Source organism: Ailuropoda melanoleuca, chromosome 1 (genome assembly GCF_002007445.2).
Source record: "Ailuropoda melanoleuca isolate Jingjing chromosome 1, ASM200744v2, whole genome shotgun sequence".
NCBI classification, from domain to species: domain Eukaryota; kingdom Metazoa; phylum Chordata; class Mammalia; order Carnivora; family Ursidae; genus Ailuropoda; species Ailuropoda melanoleuca.
Genome location: NC_048218.1, coordinates 46029122 through 46049529, shown reverse-complemented (window position 1 = coordinate 46049529; position 20408 = coordinate 46029122). Strand labels below are relative to the sequence as shown.

At 38.5% G+C, this 20408-nt stretch overlaps 1 protein-coding gene across 17 annotated transcripts in view; it reads left to right on the top strand.

Annotated features, from left to right (window-relative positions):
* Nucleotides 1-20408, top strand: part of ABI3BP (ABI family member 3 binding protein) — a 241368-nt gene that overhangs the window by 81592 nt on the left and 139368 nt on the right. For all 17 annotated transcript variants that reach the window (XM_019797315.2, XM_019797321.2, XM_034657432.1 and 14 more), the window contains exons 3-6: nt 1100-1168; nt 4483-4615; nt 18246-18427; nt 18997-19052. In XM_019797315.2, coding sequence (XP_019652874.1) covers nt 1100-1168; nt 4483-4615; nt 18246-18427; nt 18997-19052 — 440 coding nt within the window. The remainder of the gene's footprint in view (nt 1-1099; nt 1169-4482; nt 4616-18245; nt 18428-18996; nt 19053-20408) is intronic.

The window sequence follows — 20408 nt, the reverse complement described above, 5'->3', positions numbered from 1 at the left end:
TTACTGCGTACTGATTGTTTAAACATTTAAAACCTAAATATTTTTTTTAAAGATTTTATTTATTTATTCGACAGAGATAGAGACAGCCAGCGAGAGAGGGAACACAAGCAGGGGGAGTGGGACAGGAAGAAGCAGGCTCATAGTGGAGGAGCCTGATGTGGGGCTCGATCCCATGATGCCAGGATCACGCCCTGAGCCGAAGGCAGACGCTTAACCGCTGTGCCACCCAGGTGCCCCAAAACCTAAATATTTTTTTAAAGATTTTACTAATTTATTTTTACAGAGAGAGAGAAAGAGGGAGCAAGCGAGCACACAAGCAGGAGGGGCAGGGAGAGGGAGAGAGAGTCTCAAGCCGACTCTGTGCTGAGGGCAGAGCTGCAGGGCTCGATCTCACCACCCTGAGATCACGACCTGAGCCAAAACCAGGAGTTGGACACTTAACCAACGGCACCACCCAGGTTCCCCTAAAGCCTAAATATTTTTAAGAGATTCTCTTTTTATTTATTTTCCATTGGCATATTGTAGATGAAAAGCATACCAACCTGAAATTGCGACTTTGTTTAAACATTGCTCACAAAAATGATTGGTTGAATATGCTAACAGGCTGAGAAACTATGCAAATAGGATAAAAATAAATAGAACATAATGAATATTCATATTACTACAGAAGTGAGCCCTTTCAGATCACACAGCAGGTGAGATCCTGTTGTGTCTCGTGTGTCTTATGCAACTATGATTTTCCTTCCCTGATTCTGAAGCATCAGGCTGAGTCCTGTGAAGAGTAGGATAACGAAGTGGATATGATTGGATTTTTAAAAAACCTCTTTGCAGAGGGAAGGATTGATGAAAGTGTGGCACAAAATCTGTGTCTAGCAAGATTGGTTTTGAAAATCTGGATTTAATTTTCATTTTAAGAACTTAATGGACTGAACCGTCTCAGGAAGTATTAACTTTCCACATTCCTGGGTCGTCTCATCCGCTGGTGCTGTGGTTACAATGACTAAGGCCCGGGGAACATTGAGTCAGAACGTGTGTTTGCTGTCGCGAATGTTGCTCCCTCGCAGAGAATTTGACTGATAAATACTGTGCTCATTTCCAGATGCAGAGCCTAAATACCTGATTGTTGTGCGACCTGCCCCTCCTCCCAGTCAAAAGAAGTCATGCTCAGGTATATTCTGCTCATTTTTCAGGTTCTATTAACTTTAAACCATGCCTTTTCGTTTCTGCCTGTGGAGACCAAGTACATTGGGGAGGCCTTTGGAATGTGGATTAGAATATGTGAGACAGCAGCCCCATGTCAGCGATATCCTGCTCGCAGGTGTTACAGTCAGTCGTAGAGACTGCTTGGGATCTTATCCCAGCACTGCAGACAAAGCTAGGGAATTTAGGCAATTCACTGAACTTCTTGGTGCCTCCTTTCTTCTGCATTCCAGAGTCCTTGTGGGGGTTACATGAGTTCATGTGTGTGTGGCCTTGTAGGACAGGGCCTGGCCCATAGCAAGTGCTGGCTTAGAGTTAGCTCCTGTTAGCCTGAATCTACTTTGCAGTGTGTCAACTCAGGCCCACTCTGGTGCTTTCCAGACTTCAAGGGCAAAATCTGATGTCTAACCTTTGTTGAAGGAGACTGTTTACATTTCAAAAGCATCGCTCCTTTGTGTGCATGGTAAATGGGCTGGAACTTGGGTTCTACTTTACTCCTCCTCTCTCCCGTTGGGACCCTCTTCTGTTGAGTCCAACATGAGAGCAAGGACTGCTTTCCTAGAAAAGCAACACAACGCCGAGACTCCTGGGGAGACGGAGACTGGAAACAGGAAAGTAAATAACCTATGAACGAATGAGTAGAAACATTTTCCACAGGCTAAAGAAAGATGAAAACCGTACATTGTCCCAATTTCACTACTAAAATTTCTTCTCAGATCAAAAAAGCAGGCCACTGCTGTCAGAACCTAAAAGAGCTGGGAATATGCCTTTACCGTCCGATGTCACATCTCCCTAACTGTACATAGTTGATAAAAATGCTTTTCTTTTCTTTTTCATCTAATGCAAACTGCTTTTAATATTTCCTAATCATGTTTATCTTTTGTAGTACACTAGATGTCAAGCAAAAAGGATCTCTTTTGTTTGTTCTATGTTTCTAGAGGGATGAAATGGGCTGGGGGAACGTACAGATCCTCACACCGGCCCTTTGCAGCTGTGTATGTCCTATCTTCCGGCTGCATCAGTCACGCCTGTTACCAGAAATTTGTTGCCACAGTCCCCTCCCCTCCTTCTGTTGGTTTTCACTTCTTTTTAGAGAAGCAGTAAACAGTCAAACATTTTGAAAAATACAAATTCTTTTTCCTGGACTCCTAAATTCTCCCAAAGCATGAGGGAAATTTCAGTGACTCCTTATAACTTATAATGATAGTTGTCATTTCAAGACTTTATTTCAAAATATTTAAAAAAGTCAAGAAATATTAGTATGGATTCATGGGATTCTGGCTTCATGTTCATCAAAGTATTTCTCAATACAAACATACAAAAATGTGTAAGGGGTGTCAAAAGAGTGATTATACCTTAGTCACACTTTATAACTTCATTTGGGAACTTGTAGGACACTGGTCTGGAAATTATTTTTCCCTTTGTGACGACCAGCTCAGGAAATTGTTTCATCTTGCTCAGGATATAATACCCCACCTTTCCTTTCAGACAACGGATGTAATTTTTTTGTAGTCTGCATTTGAGAATGATACGATGACTAATGCATTAACTTTGATTCATTTTATATTTGCATCTGCCACATAAATTTTAATCATTTTTATATCCAAACAGTGAAATAATTATTTTATGGTCATGTAGGCCTTAGGTTCTCTTGGAGAAAGGAAAGGTATCTTTTGTGTCTGAATGGCATAATCTTCATACAGTGTGAGCTATGCCGATGATGTAGTGTAGAAAAAAAAAAAAAAAAAAACCCCAAGAACTAGATTACAATTCAGAAGACAGAAATTTGAGTCTTGATCTTGCTCTTGGTGTGACCTTGGATACCCTTGAAACTTCTCTGGGCCTTAGTTTTCATTTGTAAAATGAGATAGTTGTATTACATTAGTGAAAACCAACTCAGGGGTGGCAGGAGGAATATCAGAATCCCTTCAGGCCTTTTTCAAACTACATAAACCCCTTACCCTCACTAGGTTCTAATCTACCCTCTTTGGGAGTCAGACTTGGGCTCTTGGAATCACAATCACACAAGGCAGTATTACAGGTGGAGGTGGAAAATTTTATGGAGGAGGAAAAAAGCATGTTTGCAAACAAATAGCTATCCTTGACAATTATTTCAAATATCTTTTAAAAAATTCAGCTATGTTACCATGAAACAGTTGGCCACCACTAGGCTATATATGTTCTGGACTGAGAAGATTTTTCACCAGAATAACAACTCACGGAACTTAAATCTAACAGAAGCAGTAAGGCTGGGACAATTTTAAAGGGCATTTGGTTCAGATAACTTTAACTAAGCTTATATAAGATGTACCTTCTTACCTATTAGTTCCTACTGCATTAGATCAAAATAAGGTAAATTCTTCCAATAGCAAATATAACAGGCGTGGTCTCATAAAATTAAAGAGGGAATCCAATGGAAATAAAAAGAATGTTTTATGTTCTGCATAGTTTTATTAGATATCTTATTGTATTTTTATGTTACTTACAGATCTTTTTATGAGCCATGGCAAAGGATCTTCATTGCTCTTTTTTATTGTCCCCCGTTCCTGAAGTTTCAAATATTTTTGAAAATGCAAATACCTTCCCCCCCCCCCATATGCTGGAAAAGAATCTAAAGTGGTTTATCACCATCACTTGGCATTGCCCAAATCCAATTCATCCCATCAGAACAACTGTACTCCCTGTGTCATCCCTACTCTGCCAGCATTATTAAGAATGTGTAAAAAATGTGTATACATTTTCCATTTAGACGCTCAGTATTTAAAAAAAAAAGGCCTATTGTAATAGTATGACAAGGGATTTTATACTTCTAAATTGGTTTTAAAAAAGAATATAACCTACATTTCACACTAATTCATAGTCTTGGGAGAAGAGGGAAAAACCAACATGCTTTTATTGTATCTGTAAAAGAAATGGAGTGAGCAAATGCAGTTGCATTATTTATTTCGCTGCTAATAGCCACGACTTTCATATTCATCCTTAACCCATAAGAAAATAAAACCTAGGTATGATTGCATATAGTTTACATGCATATTACCCATATATGCATGCATATATACACACATATATATACATATACACATAAATCTCAAAATGATATTTTGTTTGGTTTATGCTTAAATTAACGGGCAAAAAATTGGTAATATTTGTGCCCTCCGTGAGAAGAAAAGGAACTTGATGCTTTCATGCTCTTTATCATCTTCCCAAGTCATTTTCATGATTCTACCCCAGTCATAAAAATATACTGTGTTACCGGAATTAACCTGCACGTTACCTCCATAGGTAAAGCACGCTCTCGCAAACCTCTCCAGCTGGTGGTTGGCACTCTGACACCAAGCTCTGTATTCCTGTCCTGGGGTTTCCTCATTAACCCACACCATGACTGGACATTGCCGAGTCACTGTCCTAATGACAGGTAATTCATCCTTACAAAGGGTTTTTTTTTTTTTTTTACCTGAAAATTCACTCTTGCTTTTAGTAGTATCTGTGCATGCTTTGGAAGAATGAATAAATATCAGGGGCATCAGCACATACCCATCACCCATTAGCTATACAGCCTGTTCTGGGTGTGAGAGGAAGGAAGATACTGAGGGTCCCTACCCTTGAGAGACTTATCATCTACCTGAATAGAAAACACATGCAAGCATTTTTTTCTTCCCAAAGAATAAAGTACAAGGGAGAATGAGCAAAATAGCAAGTGGGGAGCATCAGTGAGAACAGTATTAAAAGCTCAGAGGATGAGGCCCACAGCAGTTAGGAAAGATGGTTAAAAGTGGGAAATGCTGACCTTTGGTTGGAAAGGGATGGAACTTTGGTTTGACAGTTGAAGAAGTGCTAGAAGCAGTAGTTCTCAAAGGGTGACCCCAAGCCACGCAGCGTCAAGATCAGCTGGGTTCATTTCTCAAGGCCCCCTCCAGATCTACTGAATCCGAAGCTCTGAAAGTGGGCCCAGGAATCTGTTTTAACAAGCCCTCTGGAAGATTCTGATGCCTACTTACGTTTGAGAATCACTGGTTTAGAAAACTGGAGAGTTAGACAGGGGGCGAGATGTAGACAGAGGAAAAGCACAGGTTTGGAGGTGAAGCTCCTATCTTCTTTAGCAGGACAAAATAAGAAAATCTAAGTATATTTTTAAATCATGGCCATTCATCCACCCAGCACATATATTTGGCATGGTCTCTGCGCTGGGCAGTGTACAACATGCTGAAGCTGGGAAATAAAATGGTTGTTTATCATAAGTATTTACTACATTCTCTTTAAAATTCAAAACTTTGCATCTGACATGCATTCCAAATTCTCAGGCTTCAACGAAGGCATTTCACTAATTTTTTTTAATTTTAAAAAGACTCAAGGTGGTTTTTAAATTGTAAAAGTTTGATTTCCTTTCTAATAAAAAATGTGGTGTTGAGGTATAATTTAAATCCAGAACAATGCACAGCTTGATCAGTCACGAAAAATGCGCGTGATCATGTATCCTATGCTCCCTCGGGAAAGAGAGCATTGTCATCCTTCCAGCCAGAAGCTTCCTCAAGAAGCAACTACTGAGGGGATTTCCATCACTGTAGATTAGGTTGCCTAGCTATGCCTAATCTATAATTACACATAAATTGAATCATATACTATGTTGTTCTTGTGTGTGTCTGTTTGCATTCAGCATATTTTGAGTTTCACTGATGACGTTGCAGGTATTAAGAGTTCATTCCTTTTTTATTTTTAATTCTTGAGTTGTATTCCGTTATGTGGATATTCCAGCATTTATTATCTACTCTCTTGTTGGTAGACACCCAGTTGTGTCTTGTTTTGGGTTATTATGAAATTAGACTTTATAAATTTTTTTGTAGAAGACTTTGTGGACATATCTTTTAATGTCTCTTAGATAAATACCTAGGAGTGGAATTTCTGGGTCACAGGGAAAATGTATATTTAATTTTTTTTTCTTTTTTGCCTGACTTTTCCATTTACACTCCCATAGGCGATATGAGAGTTCAAATTGTTCCACATTCTCATCAGCATTTCACGCCATGAGCATTTTGCATTTTCGCTGTTCTGGCATAGCAGCATCTTGTGAGAGTTTTATTTTTTATTTTTATTTTTTTTATTATTATATTATGTTAGTCACCATACAGTACATCCCCGGATTCCGATGCAAAGTTCGATGCTTCATTAGGTTGCGTATAACACCCAGTGCACCATGCAATACGTGCCCTCCTTACTACCCATCACCAGTCTATCCCATTCCCCCACCCCCCCCCCCCTGAAGTCTTCAGTTTGTTTCTCATAGTCCATAGTCTCTCATGTTTCATTCCCCCTTCTGATTACCCCCCTTTTCTTTATCCCTTTCTTCCCCTACCGATCATCCTAGTTCTTATGTTCCATAGATGAGAGAAATCATATGATAATTGTCTTTCTCTGCTTGACTTATTTCACTTAGCATTATCTCCTCCAGTGCCGTCCATGTTGCAGCAAATGTTGAGAATTCGTTCTTTCTGATAGCTGAGTAATATTCCATTGTATATATGGACCACAGCTTCTTAATCCAGTCATCTGTTGAAGGGCATCTCGGCTCCTTCCATGATTTGGCTATTGTGGACAATGCAGCTATGAACATTGGGGTGCATATGGCCCTTCTCTTTACTACGTCTGTATCTTTGGGGTAAACACCCAGTAGTGCAATGGCTGGGTCATAGGGTAGTTCAATTTTTAACTTTTTAAGGGACCTCCACACTGTTTTCCAGAGTGGCTGTACCAACTTGCATTCCCACCAACAATGTAGGAGGGATCCCCTTTCTCCACATCCTCTCCAACAATTGTTGTTTCTTGCCTTGTCTATCTTTGCCATTCTAACTGGCGTAAGGTGGTATCTCAGTGTGGTTTTGATTTGAATTTCCCTGATGGCTAATGATTTTGAACATTTTTTCATGTGTCTGTTAGCCATTTGTATGTCTTCATTGGAAAAGTGTCTGTTCATATCTTCTGCCCATTTTATGATTTGTTTATTTGTTTCTCGTGTATTGAGTTTGAGAAGTTCTTTGTAGATCTTGGATACCAGTCCTTTATCTGTGGTGTCCTTTGCAAATATATTCTCCCATTCCGTGGGCTGTCTCTTAGTTTTTTTGACTGTTTCCTTGGCTGTGCAGAAGCTCTTTATCCTGATAAAGTCCCATAAGTTCATTTTATCTTTTATTTCTCTTGCCTTTGGAGATGTGTCGTGAAAAAGGTTGCTCTGGCCGATGTCATAGAAGTTGTTGCCTATGTTCTCCTCTAGAATTTTGATGGATTCCTGTCTCACATTGAGGTCTTTCATCCATTTGGAGTTTATTTTTGTGTATGGTGTGAGAGAGTGGTCAAGTTTCATTCTTTTGCATGTAGCTGTCCAATTTTCCCAGCACCATTTATTGAAGAGACTGTCTTTTTTCCACCGGATGTTTTTTCCTGCTTTATCAAAGATTAGTTGCCCAAAGAGCCGAGGGTCCATTTCTGGGTTCTCTATTCTGTTCCATTGGTCGATGTGTCTGTTTTTGTGCCAGTACCATGCTGTCTTTGTGATCACAGCTTTGTAGTACAGCTCGAAATCCGGCATTGTGATGCCCCCAGCTTTGTTTTTCCTTTTCAACAGTTCCTTGGAGATTCGGGGCCTTTTCTGGTTCCATACAAATTTAAGGACTATTTGTTCCAGTTCTTTGAAAAATGTCCTCGGTATTTTGATCGGGATAGCATTGAAAGTGTAGATTGCTCTGGGTAGTATGGACATTTTAACTATGTTAATTCTTCCAATCCATGAGCATGGAATATTTTTCCATCTTTTTATGTCTTCCTCAATATCTTTCAAAAGTGATCTATAGTTTCTAGGATATAGGTCCTTTACGTCTCTGGTTAAGTTAATTCCAAGGTAACGTATGGTTTTTGGTGTTATTGTAAATGGGATGGATTCCCTAATTTCTCTTTCTTCAGTCTCGTTATTCGTGTATAGAAATGCAACTGATTTCTGGGCATTGATTTTGTATCCTGCCACCTTACTGAATTGTTCTATAACTTCTAATAGTTTGGGAGTGGATTCCTTTGGGTTTTCCATATAGAGTATCATGTCATCTGCAAAGAGAGACAGTTTGACTTCTTCTTTGCCGATTTGGATACCTTTGATCCCTTTTTGTCTTCTGATTGCTGTTGCAAGGACTTCTAGTACTATGTTGAATAATAGTGGCGAGAGTGGGCATCCTTGTCGTTCCTGATCTTAAGGGAAAGGCTTCCAGCTTTTCCCCATTGAGAATAATGCTTGCAGTAGGCTTTTCATAGATGGCTCTTGTGAGAGTTTTAATACACACTTCTCTTGTCCTAACAATACTGAGCACTTTCTCATACGCTTTTTGGCTTGATCTCTCTTGCGTGGTGTTTTATTTTTATTTGTCGAAATTGAAAAGAAAGAAGAACCTTTAAAAATGTTTGTAAGTTCTCAAGAGTACCTTTCATATGACTTTGATTAGGAAATCTAGACTAAGAAAAATAATAGATTTTTCCTTCACATGTTCATAGTTCTGAAGGAAGAAATTATTGGAAAAAGCCATGTAGACGGTATTGCCAAAACCAATTTTTTTTTTAAATAAGCTTGAGATGTTTCAAAGAATCTGAAATGTTCCTTTATCACCCATCACTAAGTCCATAACTCATTTTGTTTGGAAAATGGACTCTTAGAAGAACATGCTTTCTTGTGATAATTCCAGCTTTACTGGATTGGTCCAGGGTGCCAGTGCTAAGAAAATTAACACTTATGGATTGCTTTCTTACTCCTTTTCATTTTCTTTAGTCTTTAATTTAAAAAGTCCAAAGGGGAGTGGGAAGGAAGAAAGGAAATTTGTTGCTTTTGTAGCAAAATGCAGCTGATCTTAATAGTTACTTAACTTGCTTGATAAATTCATGAAGTTTGGTGACCTGCAAATTCATAGAGAAAGCTTTGGATATGATTTCTTCCCCTGTCCTCAAACTTCTCCTTCGATTTCACTTGGTCTTACCCCTTCATGAAAGCCTTTATCTGATGCTGATTCTAACTGATAAATGTTGCCATAGTTTGATAGCATAAGGAGGTAATAGGGAGGAGAGGAGCAGATGACCTGGTAAAGCTAGAACATTAACAAGGCAATTGATGAGAAGACCCAAGCTACTCAAACCATGTGTGCACCTCTCCCTCACCTCCTTGCTCACACACCCTGGCTTTGCTCTTCTCATCAGATAGATGGAGTCATGCCCATCAAATCACACTAGTCGAAATCAGTAATTCTACTTAGAATAAAGTTTTTTAAAAGATTCAGTAATAGCATATCGAGATGCTTGTAAACTTTCAAACCTGAATGAGTGGGACAAGCAAGGCATCCTTGACAGAAATAGGGGACTCTTAGGACATGACTAAAATGGAAGAATTCAGTGGTGATGCCTGGAAAAAAGCACTTGGAGTTCTTGTGGATTTCATTTACACATGTCTCCTTTATTCCTAGTTAGTACTGTTAATAAAGAGCTGACATTTAAAGTCTTGGTGGAATCTGAGAAAAAGTAGTAGTCCTTGTTTAAATGCTCTGGAACTACTGTGCACGATATAAACACCCAAATAAATCCACCAGGATTCTAAATCAATGTAATTAGAAGCAGACTTGGAGAAATCTACCCCTACATGATGGTGGGTTGTTTTGTTTTGTTTTGTTTAGAATTTCAACTAAGCCAGTAAGTTAGAATAAGGAGTATTAGCTATAGGGAATGATTACTTCTTGAAGACTGGAAGATTAATATGCTGAATTTTTCCTTCAAGAGTACCTTCTTAAAAAATCATTGGAATCTAATCCATCAAATTCTAATATTGGCACCCTGTGTAAAGTCTCTGATTCTTTAAAAAAAAAAATCACTTCTCATTGATTTGTACAGCCCCATTTATCCTATGCAATGCAAAATAATTTGTTGGAAATTTTTTTCTTTATACTTTGATTTTGGACTTTCTGTATCCAAGTTCTGTGTAGTAAGTTTCCAGAGAGAAAACCCCTATGTTTCATTTTGTTTTAAATTTGGAAGTATTAATGGAGTATCATTTTATTCTTCATGACACGTGACTCTATTCCTGTTTGCACAGGGTCCATATGGGTATCCATTTTCTTAAATCCTTTTCTGAAACACTGGAAAATAGATGTGCTTAATTTACAGGTTTTATTCTTAACAGGCTTTGAATGGAAGAACGTACACATTTGTCCTTAATATATCTAAGGTCCAAAGAAAACTTTCCAAATTGGCCCAAATGAAGAGTAAAACATGTTTTTAACCAAAATTTATTTCCTCATTAATAGCTTATTTTTTCCTTCCCATGTTTCCAGCTTGTTAAAGTGTTCAAGATTGCTTTAGTTCTCACTCCTTTGCCAACTTATTAAAGCTTTATGATTTGTTTAGAAATCATTTTCACATTTTCTAGCACTTTCACATTGTACTTATTTACTGTTAATGTAGAATGAGGCCCCCCCTTCTCAGCCAGTCCAGAACAGGCCCTTGCCTTTCTATTTCTTCCCCCCTAGTTTTTAAAAAGTGAATATTTTTGAAGTCTGTGCATTTTCACTTGATTGAACCCAATGCCTTGTTTTCCATTTGTCTTTCCATGTAAATTTTAAGCTGTGTGAGGACAGGGACCATGTGTATTTTAATCAGTTTAATCTTCCCAGTCCCTGGGTCAGCATCTGGCACATAGTAGGCCTTCAGTAAATATTTACGTTGAATAAATAAAGAGTAAAACACCAGCATTTTCACAATGATGTCTCGCCATTACTTCAAACTTAACGTGACAAAATCAAACACCTACTTTTCCTCTTGATAATCAGCTCCATTTCTTATATTTTCCAAAGTACCTTAATTCTTCCATTCATTCTAACTTGAAACTTGATTCATTTTTAATTTTTCTTCTCCTACAGCTAATGAGCCCCCAGGTTTTCTGGGTTCTGGCTTTGGGAAGAACTCACATCAGTGTATTCTATTTCTCCACATCCATGCCAATGATTCCAATTCAGACACTTGTCACCTTACCCTGATTCCTGGGAATAGCATCCAGGCTACTTTCCCTGGCTCCTTTCCTATCCCAGTCCATCCTGGCTTCTGCAATGCTGAGGAAATTTAGATTATCCACCATCAGCCCACTCTTTCTTCACCCCAGATTTCCTTCTTCTCTTCTTTCCAAGGAACCCATTTCTGACTTCAGGCAGTGCTCGTCATCCTGTCCCATCCATGCTCTTAAGCCTGCAATCTCACATTTCATGCTTACTGCCATTGGGGCCCTGCCTCCTGCTTGCAAACATGTTCAAGATTCCCTACTCCAGAACAACACCTTCTGTTGATCCTGTTCTCTCTTCCAAGTGATTTTTTTTCAATCTCTTAATTCCAGAACTTCTTGGAGTGGTCTGCTCTTATTCCCGGTTTCCATACCCCCTCCCCATAGTCTTTATTCCCTTTCAGTGGCTTCCCTTCCCTTTCTACTGTTCCACTGAAATATCTCTTTGTGGTCACCAATGATCAATTAATTGCAAAATCCAAAAGAATTTTCTCAGTTCTTACCCTTTTTAACCTCTCTGTGGAATTGGTGGGCCAACTTCCTTTTTTGATATATATTTATATTTATTTATTTTTTAAGTAGGCTCCATGCCCAGCGTGGAGCCCAGTGCGGGGCTCGAACTCATGACCCTGAGATTAAGACCTGAGCTGAAATCAAGAGTCAGATGCTTAACTGACTGAGCCAAACAGGCGCCCCTTTTTTACATTTTTATGTAGAGTTTTCTCTTAGACTTTTTCTCCTCTCTTCTGCTAATTTGTTGTCCTGCCTCCCCAAAATGGAATCGAGTTTTATCCTTGGATCTCTCATCTTTGTTTCCCCCTTATCTCATCTGTGCTGTCTTTAACCATCACTTCCAAGTAGAACAGTGGTTCTCAAACTTTGTGGACACAAATCACATAAAAGACCTTGTTACAATGCAGATTCTGGCTCCATAGGCCTGAGAAAGAGCCTGAGATTCTGTATTTCTAAGGGGTCACAAGACGTGCTGATGTTGCTGTTGTCTCAAGAGCAGTGGGAGTGACAAGGATGCATATGACTTCCAGTGTTGATATCTGATCTTGACTCATTTCCAAAGTTTCTAAGACTGTATTTTTAGTTGATGGAATTCTCTCCATTAGAGAGGCCAAATAATGGTGGTTAGTACATCAAATTCCAATAAAATTAATATCTTCTATACTACCAGAAGAACTCCTTTCCATTACTTTAATTTCCTTCAAGTCATATCTCTTTTGTAGAGATATAATTTTGATCTATTTTCTTTTCGTTTCTTCCATGATTCATTCCTTTGTTCTCTCATATCTGGACTACAGCAATAATTGAGATTCCTCCCTCCAATTTCCCTCTAATTCTTCCACTGCTGGTAAATCTAGCCTCCTTCATCACTGCTCAACTTTATTCACCAGCTGAAGAATCCCCACCAGGTCCTCACTGCCTAGTAAAAGAAATCTTAGAATCTCTCATACAGCCTATCTCTAAGAATATATGAGTCATGCTCCTGCCATGAGTTTTAAATCTGGACTACTTTGTTTTCCTGAACTTACATAGGATGTCCTGCTTTAAATCATACCCCTGAGATTTAAAATGTGGTCTGTCCATTTCAACAGTTTAGGCTGCAGAGTGCTGTACCCAGCCACACTCAGGACCCTGTACTTTTCATCCCAACTTCCTTAGTCCTATCCATTTGTATACCTACCCTGCCTCACTCTGCTGTGAGCTCATTTTTGAATTTTTCATGATGCCCTGATCATCTTCCATTGCATGTGGATCTTAGCGTCATGCTTTATAATAGTAGGTCTTAACAAAGGTCCAAGTGAATAAGTAGATGGAATGTTGTTCAAAGCTAGCCTTCAAAATCATCTGGTCAGGGGCCCCTGGGTGGTGCAGTCAGTTAAGGGACCAACTCCTGGTTTAGGTTCAGGTCATAATCTCAGGGTGATGGGATCAAGCCCTGTGGGGCTCGTGCTCAGGACAGTGTCTACTTAAGATTCTCTCTCCTCTCTCCCTCTGCTCCCCCCCCCCAAATAAATAATTAAAAAAAAAAAAAAAAACAATCATCTGGTCAGGCCATCTAGCTCTTGTACCTCTTGTGTAACATCTCCCATCCGGATCCAGCAATGGTAACAGCATAGACATCGAGGATACAAATTCTGGTCAGATTGACCTAAGATCAAAATCCTGTTTTATAACTGCCATTTCAGGCAAGCTATTCTGTTTTAGATAGCACTAAAATCACTAGAAACTTAATCCTTCTGTTGATTTTAAGTCAGCCACCAGGAGGTGATAAAGAAGAGGGATTTTGGAAATTTTTTACCAGTTTGAAAATTATTTTGTGTCCAAAGATAATAAACACCTAAACTGGTCCCATAAGTGCTTAGAAACAGAGAAGAGACAAGTAAAAGAGGAATCATACAGGGAAACATAAGTGGGCTTGAGAACCGATTGGCCATGAGGGGAGAAGGCACCAGAAGTCAAGAGGAATAGAAGCAGACGTGCAGAAGAATATGAGTAGATTTTAAGGTTGTCAGGAAATTCATGGAGGATTAAATCATTAGATTTGATCAAAAGGTTTTATCGACAGATCAGACACCAGATTACAAAGAGATTTAGGCATCATGAGTGATGAGAAAGTAGGATAAGGTAGATTACTTTGAAGAAATTTTGTGTTGGTGCCACCTGGGTGGCTCAGTCAATAGGGCATCTGCCTTCAGCTCAGGTCATGATCCTGGAGTTCTGGGCTCGAGCCCTGCATCGGGCTCCCTGCTCAGCCTGGAGCCTGCTTCTCCCTCTGCCGATCCCTTGCTTTTGTATGTGCATGAACGCTCTTTCTCATATAAATAAAATCTTTTTTTAAAAAAAGAATGTTTTATTTATTCATTTGAGACAGAGAGCAGGAGCAATGGGGAGTGGCAGAGGAAGAGGGAGAAGCAGACACCCCGCTGAGCAGGGAGCTCAATGTGGGTCTAGATCCCAGGACCTGGAGATCATGACTTGAGCCGAAGGCAGACGCTTAACCATCTGAGCCACCCAGGCACCCGTCAAATAAATAGAATCTTTAAAAAAAGTAATTTTGTGTTAAAAGATAGCAGGGATAAAAAGGGAATATTCATTTTATTTTTGCTAGAATGAAATGCATTTAACAGTTATTCAGCTCAGAGAGTGAGAGAATAGAATAAGGAAATGGTATAAAATTATCAAGATGCTTATGTGAACCCTGAAATCAGAGTGGGGGGCAGGGAGGGAGTGATAGGGAGAGACACTTTGAGAAGAATGGAGTGAGGGCAGAATTTGTATCAGCAGTCACAGTCTCCACAAGGCAAGAAGCAAAAATATTGACAAAATAGGTGTCAGGAAGTGTCCTTTGATATGAAGAGAGCAAAAAATATGCGGAAGAGATGATTTAGGAAATATAATGGTAGTTAATTACATAGAAACAAAAACATCACTGGAAAAAAGCATAGAAAGCCCAAATGATAGCCAACCACATGTATCAAGCCAGGCTAGTTTGTGAGAGGACTAAATTTATCTTGACATTACTCAATTTCTGCTCTTGGTAATTCACTGCCAGTTATTTCATAAATTTTGTTTATGGGGTTTCTATCCTGTGTTCTGTTTCTGTGTTTTATTGGAATAAAATGTCTGATAGGCAGCTACAGTCATCTCTTAGGAAGAGAAAGGATCTCAAAGATTGTCTAATTCACCCCTGTTCTCTTTTGAGGGAGAAAAATGAGGAGTAAGTGGGCAAAGACTCCCATGAAATCAGGCTTCTAGTTTGCAGCTGACACATACCCAAGCCAAGCCACGACCTGCCTTCTCCACTACATGTCGAGGAGCTACGGATTTTGTTTAAGCTACAATACCCGTTATGGTCAATATTCGTACCATTAGGGAGATGTAAGCGGAGATCATTGTAATCGAACCAAACACTACCTTCAATGGTTCCTTACCACTTAGGACATGAACTTGTTCTCAAAGTCCCAAGTTGCTAGAGGCAGGCTTTCCAGAGGTCTTATCTGATGACCTTCACCAAATGCTACCTGTATCTTTAATAGACTTGTGCTTATGTCCAAATTTAACCATCCTCAGAAAAGGGTGCAGTCAACGTTTGATCCTGAGTCTCCTCGGACAATAATGAGAAGTCTGTGACTCTATGTTATGGTAAATACACAATGAAATAACAAACCTTTCCTAATGTTAGACGGAATTAGGATTGTCCTCTTCCCTTCTAGGTCATTTTACCTGTCTTTTCTCATCTCCTTTTGCCAAGCACCACAGTAAGGAGACAGTCTAGTGCAATACTAAAGGTATTAGCTTAGGAGCCAGAAAAGAGCCATTTGCCTGGCTCTGTCACTGATTATCAGAACTTAGACACTTGTCTCTTTTTCTTCTATAATGATTCTTATTCTCTCTTCAGGGTTTATTGTATGAATAAACTGAAACACATTTTAAAATCTTAAGCCCTCTGCAAATGTTCAAGGTAAACATTTATTGTATTGTCCTTCAGTTTGCATTGATTCTATGGGAATATTGAGTTCGGTAAGTGAAACCTTACACAATGACACATTGAAAAAGATCAATTGTAAACTTGATTATTTAGATTAGTGCTTTTTGGTGATGGAATTATTGGCCATTTAGAGTAATTATATTCTAATTATAGAATGAGCCCATGAGCACGGAAGTATCCTTTCTATTCATTCCACAAATATTTATGGAGTACCTCCTCTGTGCTAGGTTTCAGCTTTATCATCATAAGGCCTAAATCTAGCTTTAAAATCAAGGAAATGTGACTCATTACTTTATGCCAAATAGTCTTCTTGGCTCTTTTAACACTTAGAACTTGCCTATATTATACAGTTATCAATTAAGCCACTGTTGACAAGGATAACCTCTCTGAAGCAGAAAAGTTAGCTGCCTGTACGTTTAGTTTTCCTGACAAACTTGGTATCAGAGCTTGTAACTAGTAGGAAAGTAGGCTGAATACACAAATACATTCAAGATACAAATGTACAGAAACATGGAAAATCATCCCCTCTCTGTTAAATAATAGCCCCCTGCTGACTAGAGGGACAGTCAACGTGTGAATTTGCACAGGGCCGCCCATTTAGAAGCGCCCACGCTTGGCTTAATGCTCTACTGTCTTTGTCTTGAAATTCTTAATCAATTTTGAACAAGGGGTCCCATGTTTTCATTTTGGAATGAGCCTCATAAATTGTGTAGCCAGCCCTGGCCCTTGTTTCCAGAGATTCTGGGTAATTGTGTTTGTGTAGCTTTGACAGCTTGCTCCTGGCACTTAGAGGTGGCACAGTAAACATTTTTAGCATGAGTATATGAGTGACTTTGGAAGGCTTTAAAAGCAACTAGCCTAAATCTTGGCCCATTAAATTATGCTAGGGTGGGGAGTGGGGGAGAGGTACTAAATTTTTGAGAGAAAATTTAGAATAGAAGAACTTAAAATAGTACAACAAACACCTATGTTTCCATCATCATACTTGACAGGTATTATTTTATTTACTGAAAATGTTCATTTACAAATAAAAAGCAGATAAAATTTACCTTTTGGCCCCACCTCTAACCTCATTTAACTCACTGGGAACTAAAGCTCTACCATAAATACTAGAACCTTACAATATTTGTTGTCCCTTTACAATGCCAAAAATAATATACAGTAACACAGGCTTTTTTTTTTGTGAGTGTTTCAATATTTATGTAAATCATATGAGACTGTGTGTATCATCTTGTAATTTGCTATTTTCATTCAATATTTTGTTTTTAAAATCTGTTCATACTGATACACGCGGCTCTAGCTCATTCCTTCTTGTTACCGTACTCAGTACTGGTGAACTCCCCTGTCCTGACCTGCTGGCCCACTTTGTGAGGCCGTGTAGAGCAGGGTCAAGAGGAATCTTTGTATTCTGGGTCTGCCACTGGTTAAAGTCACTGGGTGGGTAACAATGGGCAAATTAAGTGATCTTTCTGAATCTCTATTTTCACATTTGTAAAATGGGATTAATAACTTCTACTTAAGATGACTTTAAGATATTTAGGGGCGCCTGGGTGGCATAGTGGTTAAGTGTTTGCCTTCGGCCCAGGGCGTGATCCCGGCGTTATGGGATCGAGCCCCACATCAGGCTCCTCCGCTATGAGCCTGCTTCTTCCTCTCCCACTCCCCCTGCTTGTGTTCCCTTTCTTGCTGGCTGTCTCTATCTCTGTCGAATAAATAAATAAAACCTTTTTAAAAAAAAAAGATGACTTTAAGATATTTAAATGAGAGAATATATAAAACTTCTCATGTGATAAAAGTGCAAAAAAAGTGGGGAGGATTAGCATTACTTTACCATATATATGGCTGAATATTACAAAGCCCTAAGCGTATACGTAACCATGATCTTAAATTTGCATTTTTTCATTTTTTTTTCATTGTACCCTTAGCTTGGCTGTGGTCTTGAGTCTATTTTTATAATGAAAAGAAAATTTCACCCTTAAAACGCAGTCCTCGATGCATCTTAGAGTTTCAGGTTCCCCTTTTACAAAATTGAACGATACTACCTTAACGGATGTTCTGTGGCATAAACTCATACAGTTCCAGGCTTAAACCCGTATGGCTGTAAAACTACAATATTATGCACTTACAAAATTATGTCTATGCTCTGCTCTATGCATAATTGGAAAAAAATGAACACCCAGCATTTTCCAACTTTCGTTTTGCAAAGTAGCAAATAATAGAACTGAGAGGTCTGAATTCTGTCAGTCAGTAACTGCACTGCTGCCCGCTCTCCAACTTGGAATTAGAAATTAAAAACAAGTACACACCAAGCTATTTTTTTTCGTGTTTTCTGCAATTTCTAAAAAAAATAAAAACAGAAGCCAGTATTAAACACAGTCTTTGAGAAGTAGCTGGGCGTCTGTGAGTTATTAAGGAACTTGAAATAGCGTTCTGAACCTCCCTGTGAATTTCAAGCGTCGTATTTTGGTTGTTTAACAGATACTATACGATTCGCTATAGAGAAAAGGATAAGGAAAAGAAATGGGTTTTTCAACTCTGTCCCGCCACTGAAACAATTGTGGAAAATCTAAAACCCAACACTGTTTATGAATTCGGAGTGAAAGACAATGGAGAAGGTGGAATTTGGAGTAAGATTTTCAATCACAAGACTGTCGTTGGCAGTAAGTACCTGGAACTGCTTCAGTGAGTTTCTGTAATTCTTACCTTTTTTTCCTAAGGACCCAGTTTTTAATTATTTTATTCTTAAGTATGAGATAAGTCAATTTTTATCCTCTAGTACTTAAAGAAAATATGAAAGTGAACAGAATTTGAGTATGGGTATTTCAGAACATTTTATATTCAGTGGTTTTTTTAAACAAACAAAAAAAAGTGATAAGCTGATGTTTGATGCCTCCACTGATAACAGTTCTTTGGCCATTGTAGTATGTTAAATCAACTCAGATCTATGAGCACCAACTGAGTGAAAACAGCAGTAATGTGTGCAGGTGTTCGGAATTGAAAGCTGGGCCAGTAGAAGTGAACATAGAAAGACTTCAGGGGGCCCTGGGCTTTCTTCCTGTCATCCTTTCATTTCAAACTTCATTGGAATCAGTGTTTGAAATGATAGCAAACAAATAATAACGATTAACACGCCAGAGTTAGAACAGGAGTTACAGTTCTTCATAATGAGTAACAAGAATTAGGGACACAAAGAATGAAAATAATGTTATTTTCCTCTTGTTTCTGTCAGGTAAAAACAAAGTTAATGGGAAAATCCAAAGCACCTATGACCAAGTCCACACAGTGGTAAGTACCAGGTTATTCTGAGGAATGCTTTTTAGCAATTGCGTCTGCATTATGTTTTTGTTGTTGTTGTTTTGTTTTTATAAGGAAATCGTTCTGTTAGGAAGTACTGATACGGGATTAACTGACTGGCTCTGGGGTTTTGTGTAAAGTACTTAATGCCTTAGGCATTTGCTTCTTTTTCAGAAGATTGAAGGTGGAAGTCTGAGACCAGATTATCTAATATGTTTAAAGCTCTAAAATATTGATATTCAAAGTAGTTACTCAAGTATTTCCATATTCCAGGTATTTTGAGGTTATGCTTATTATACTCTGTGCAGTGGATTGCTTTTTAGAGTAACACGTTTCCGGAGTGAATTTGGACATGTTCTCTTTACATTGGTATTATTCATTCCTGTCCTCGGTCCTCTTCCCTCTATCCCCTCACCTCCTACTTACAAAAGCCAACCTTTTCAAAAAAACGAAGCAACTGGCTTGGTGTTTTTACTGTGCCTAGCCTCTCCAAAGTGCATTAAATATCTGCACATTTTAGGTGCCTGGCAATCCCCCAGATCTAGACCCCCCACCGCCCCCACTACAGAAACTCAGTCCCTTGTTCTCTCTTTCCCTCCACTTGTCAAAACCTCCTCTCAGGAAGCACCATACCAGTCTTGTGTTACCTGTTATAAATGTACGCCATTGTTATAACCATCACAGAGATGTTTGCATTTTAAATCACATGCCCAATTATAAAGTAAAGGCCATTATGTCCTGAGCAGGTGGAGGAGGCATTAACATTTTGAGAACTTCCTAAGATATATGATCAAATTTCTTTCTAGAAAGATTATGCCACTTTACAATCTTGCTATCAATGTATCAGAGTTATCTTGCTATAGTGCCCTGATTATCAACATTCTATATTTCCATCACTACATTTTCAGCTAATGTAATAGTGTAAAATGGTTTTTTAAATCTCTATTTCTCTGATTTCTAAAATAGCAGTACTTTCTTCACTTGTTTATTAGCCATTTGTATTTTCCATTTAATGACCTTTAGTTTTAGTTCTTAAATTTAGTTCTTTATTAGGAATCTCATAGGTTTTATTGAATAGCTTAAAGACTATAGATTAAAGAACATCAACTCTGTGGTATCATCTAGGAATATTCTCACATTTGTTACCAATTTTGTTTATGGGAATTTTTGAAATAGGCAGGTCTTAAAATTTGTTTAATCAAATTGTCTTTTTCATTGTCATATTTTCAATTGGATTCTATTTTAGAAAGCCCTTCCCTATCCAGAGAGCAAATATTTCCCTATTCTGCTTTTGTGATTTTTTTTTGTGATTTCCCTATTCTGATTTTGTGGTAATTAAACTCTATA